This window comes from Engraulis encrasicolus, chromosome 5 (genome assembly GCF_034702125.1).
Source record: "Engraulis encrasicolus isolate BLACKSEA-1 chromosome 5, IST_EnEncr_1.0, whole genome shotgun sequence".
NCBI lineage: Eukaryota > Metazoa > Chordata > Actinopteri > Clupeiformes > Engraulidae > Engraulis > Engraulis encrasicolus.
In genome coordinates, this window is record NC_085861.1 from 38,023,474 (window position 1) to 38,028,138 (window position 4,665).

The 4,665-nt window shown below is 47.5% G+C and overlaps 1 protein-coding gene across 2 annotated transcripts in view; it reads right to left on the reverse strand.

The window, feature by feature from the left end:
* The window catches only part of prpf3 (PRP3 pre-mRNA processing factor 3 homolog (yeast)), a 99,956-nt gene extending 96,807 nt beyond the window's left edge, over window positions 1–3,149 (reverse strand). For both annotated transcript variants that reach the window (XR_010034951.1, XM_063199251.1), the window contains exons 1-4: window positions 2,994–3,149; window positions 1,790–1,957; window positions 1,334–1,464; window positions 1–58 (exon numbers count right to left, since the gene is read on the reverse strand). The exon at window positions 1–58 is cut by the window's left edge and continues 107 nt beyond it. Coding sequence is in view for 1 of the 2 variants with exons in the window: in XM_063199251.1 (XP_063055321.1) it covers window positions 1–58; window positions 1,334–1,464; window positions 1,790–1,934 (334 nt within the window). In the remaining variant the exon portion in view is untranslated. The remainder of the gene's footprint in view (window positions 59–1,333; window positions 1,465–1,789; window positions 1,958–2,993) is intronic.
* Between the last annotated feature and the right edge of the window lie 1,516 nt (window positions 3,150–4,665).

Sequence of the window (4,665 nt, forward strand, 5' to 3'; positions counted from 1 at the left end):
GATCACCAGCAGCCTCGGCAGCCTCCCGCATGGCCTCCATCTCATCACCAAACACGTCCTGACACACACACACACACACACACACACACACACACACACACACACACAGTTAAGGGGGATTCATACTTGTCGTGACTGGCGCTACCCTCCTTCATACTTCACTCGCGACCTCACTCGCGCCGTCACGTGACCCAAAATGACGTCACACGCCGTGGCGCGAGCTGCCGTGTCGCGACGTCGTGCACCCCACATTTTTTGTAACTTGTCGTGCGCCACCAGCGACCACGCAGGTAGGCAGACAAAGCAGGAGTTGCGAAGAGAGGCTACAACTACTGTAGGCTACAACTACTGTAGGCTACTACAGAATGGATCCTGTATCATTTTGAGGATAATAAAATGTCCTAGAGAGTTATTTTATCTTCTCTCTTAAATGTTGTTCAGTGAAACAATTGTTTACTTTGTTCAGAAGCACGTTGTGTTCAGCGATCTATTTATAAATTCTGCCGCCAGAACAATGCTCTCACATGGTCTTTGAATGATCTGGCAATGTAGGCTACAACAAAAAATATATGTTTCAATGTGGTAAGTCACAAGTCAGACGTTCAGTAGCCCTACAGCAGCCGTGTTTGGCTTTCTATTTTATACATCCGTAGAACTCACGCTGCGAGTTGCGAAAAATACTGCCGTTTCTCCCATGAACAGCAGAGGGCACTTCCGACAATGCGAGCGAAAGCGCTTTTGAAGTATGAATAGTCTGTCGCAAGTGATGACGTCATTAATGGTTCTCGCGCCACACGCGCCAAAGTGCGCACGTGAAGTATGCAGAGGCCTTTAGACACCATCACACCCACCTGGTCCCCCCCCTCTGAGCTCTCCCTCATAGCCTCCACTCCATTACCACTCACATCCTACTCACATCCTACACACACACACACACACACACACACACACACACACGTCAGAGGTGACCAATACACCATCACTCCCCCTCATCCCCTCTACTTCTCCACCTAACACATCCTACAACAGTCATGGACAAGTGCTGCTAGCAATCCAAGGGTTGTGGTTCGATTCCTGAGAGTACAGGAGAGGTAAATAATGTTCCCCCCATCCTCCTCCACGACTGAGGCACCTTGAGCATAGCAACCTCCCCATGAACACTTGTTGGACTTTCCTAGATGGACTGGCACTTTTCAGATTGGCGTCTTCATACACACACACGCCAGCCCGTCCGCACACGCCCAACGCTAACACACACACACACACACACACACACACACACACACACACACACACACACACACACACACACACACACACCTCTACTACTCACCTTGAGGTCTCGTTTGCGGTTGCGGTCGGCTCCTCCCTTGGCGCCACGAGAGTTCTTGCTCTCCTCTAAAGCCTCAAACAGACGCTCTACAAACCCCCCTGCAGACTCGTCTAGGAAGGGACGCAACTGGTCTAGAGAGAGAGAGAGAGAATGTGTGTTTGAGAGGTGGAAAGACATTGAGAGAGAGAGAGAGAATGTGTGTTTGAGAGGTAGAAAGACATTGAGAGAGGGAGAGAGAATGTGTGTTTGAGAGGTGGAAAGACATTGAGAGAGGGAGAGAGAATGTGTGTTTGAGAGGTGGAAAGACATTGACCTCTTGTCAAGGTCCTTGGCCACACACTCTTCTCCTATTATCCATCATTCCATCCATCTCTCCCAGCCTGACCTGTAGTTTTTCTCTTGTCCAGTATTATGAGACCCCCCTCCCACACACACACACCCCTTACTGGGCCTCACCTGTGGTTTTCCTCTTGTCCAGGCCTTTGCCTACGCAGTGTAGTGCGGCTGTGACGACGGTGGGCTCAGAGAAGCCCAGAACCTTCTTGACGGTGCGCTCTACCCAAGGACGCAGCTCCTCAACCTCCTTCTTAGGCAAAGACATGCTCCACAAAGCACGACCAACGCCTACGGAACAGGGGACAGAGATACATGGGTTAGTATGGACTATGAATACAATGATATGAATACAATTCATTAATCAACCAAAGGCATGCTCCAATTCCTAGTCCACATGGGAAAGAGCGGAGGCAGGGTTAATACCAGGAAGACAGGCCCTCAACCTCCCACTTAGGCAAAGGCATGCGATACGATATGACTTTATTTGCAGTTTTCACAGAAATTCGTTTTGCACATGCTCCAAGAGGCATGGCAAACGACTGGGGAACAGGGCACATACTTGGGGTAATGTGATATATGAAAACAATTCATTTACCGGACAATACATGATCCAAGAAGCGCGACCCAACGTCTTGGACAATGAAGCCGATATTTCGGTTTGCTTAGATAACAAAACACTGATCTCATCAAAGGCTGTCGCACTTCAGCTAATCGGAGAGTCGGAACCCAAACCAACAGTTTCAACACAATAAACTAAACAGCGATGAGCGATGTCAAAAACAACTCAAAGACAATGCATTAGACATGATGTCTATGTTTGGACAGGGCCCCGTCAGTAACTTTCTAGCTGCCGTAGACACACAACACCACTCTCGTGGGCTGTCACATCAAAGCGGAACAGATATCAGCGATTGTCATCGAGGTATTCCTATGATCAGTTCGGCAATGTAAACATTTGACCACGGAGAAATAAACGCATGGGTGTTCAAGTCACTGGACAACCGGTGTTTGCAAACATGATTAGCTAAAAATGATGCTAACGTTACTGCCAAGACCATCACAATAACAAGCATCCAATTAAAATATAACAGTCAAGCATCAAAAGCAACTTATTCGACAGGCCATTGCCCGTGTATGGAGGAATTATAACCAGCAGACGGCCATTGAAGCCAACAGTGAGCCGCCACAGGCCGTGATTCCGCCATCTGCAGCTCGGAAAGCTAACGTTAGCTTGCAATGCCTCCATAGGGTAACATTATGGCACAAGTAGAAAGTAAGCTAGCTTGCCAGATAAACAAGTTCAGAGAGGGGTAAATGAGCTTACCAACTGAAAGTCTAGCGTGGCTAGGGCAACAATGGGCTGTCGGTGTATCCTCTGGTGAAATATGTAAACCGTAAAAAGCTTTAATTTAAAATAGCTGATTGTGCCAAAAAATGCACCCAACTTTGCAGTCGCGCGGCGTTCCAGAAACGTTTTGGAATTGTGAAACGGAAGCGGAAATACATTTATTTAACCAACAAAAAATGTTCACAGACGCTCAAATACTGCCACCTACAGTACTGGCGATCCAGCTTCAATTGGTATTGGATGTAATAGTGTCAGAAAACACTAGCCTGATAAACCAGATTAAATGTGAGGATTGGATTGGATGCTTAATTAAAACAAAAACAAAAAACAAAAAATTAAACTAAGAAAAACTAAATGAGAAAAACTAAGAAAACACTGGTACTATGGCCTACATGCTGCAGCTTGTAGCTTTTTTTTTAAAAAAAAAGTTACAACTAAGCAAATTGTCTTTGTCCACGTTGGCTCGATAGGTTAAAGATTCCATAGGGTGCCAAAGGTAAAAGTCTAGCCTACCTGGAACTTCCAAGTTGAACTGCAAGGTGTTTGGTCTGTGGGACCTGTTTTCCGTTTTTCTCTTGAGAAAAATAGTATGAATTATTATTCTTTACAAGTGAGATTCATTGGCCTTGGATCATTTTCTGTGAGGAACATGAATGAGAAGGGAAAAAATGTGACCCTGCCTTCCTTAACACCCTCCCAGGGTGTGTTACATGACATTACACTTAACTTTATCCAAAGCAACATAGTCTACAGTTATTTAACAAGGTATTGTGTCCATGCAGCAATGTGGGTTTAGGTGCCTTGCTCAAGGGCACTTCAGCCATGGATGGAAGTGTAGGGAGCGGGAACAGTGGCTGACCAAAACCTCTGGCTGAGCCAAGTATGCGTAATAAATTAATTACACAGTTCAGCCACTAGTCGGAAGCAGAGCAGTTGATGCAGACATGCTCGAATCTGACCAAAATTGCTGGATGAATTTGATGCTGTTCATATTTTTGCTATTATTATTGAAATAATTGAGAAGGTCGTGTCACATAGTCAATCTGGGTACAAAGGAAACAAAATTTCAAAATAAATAATGACTAGGTGTTGAAAAGCCCACATGCTTATTTCACCCCTTCTTGGCAGCCATGCATGATCTGAGCTGCTCTCCCCGCCCCCTCTGTGTAGCGATGTGGGTCACGCATGGTAGTAGTAGCAGCACGCGGCACGCCTGCCCGCCCGAGGGGTGGGGAGGGGTGGGGGCAGGCAGCAGTCTCCTCCGTCTGCCCTGTGACGCATGCTCAGTCCAAAAAGCCCAGCCCCCCCCCACCTCCCACATGCATCCACCATCCACACAGCCCATCCATTCACTCTCATCTCCACCCAAAAACCCACTCTCCCCTCTCCTCCCCTATCCTTCCCTCTCCTCCCCCCTTCCCACACTCCACACTCCCACTCTGAACCCATGCCCACATGCCCATGCCATGCCCAAACCCGTCTAATCTCCTCGCTCACCCCCCCCCCACCCCTCCATAAAAACCAACCACACAGTCCACACCCAAATTCCCCTTGCGCTCCCCTTTCTGACCCTGCAGCCACACCATCCACACTGCGGTAGCATTTCATAACATCCCTACTACTCCACCACATTTCACTGTGCTGCTGC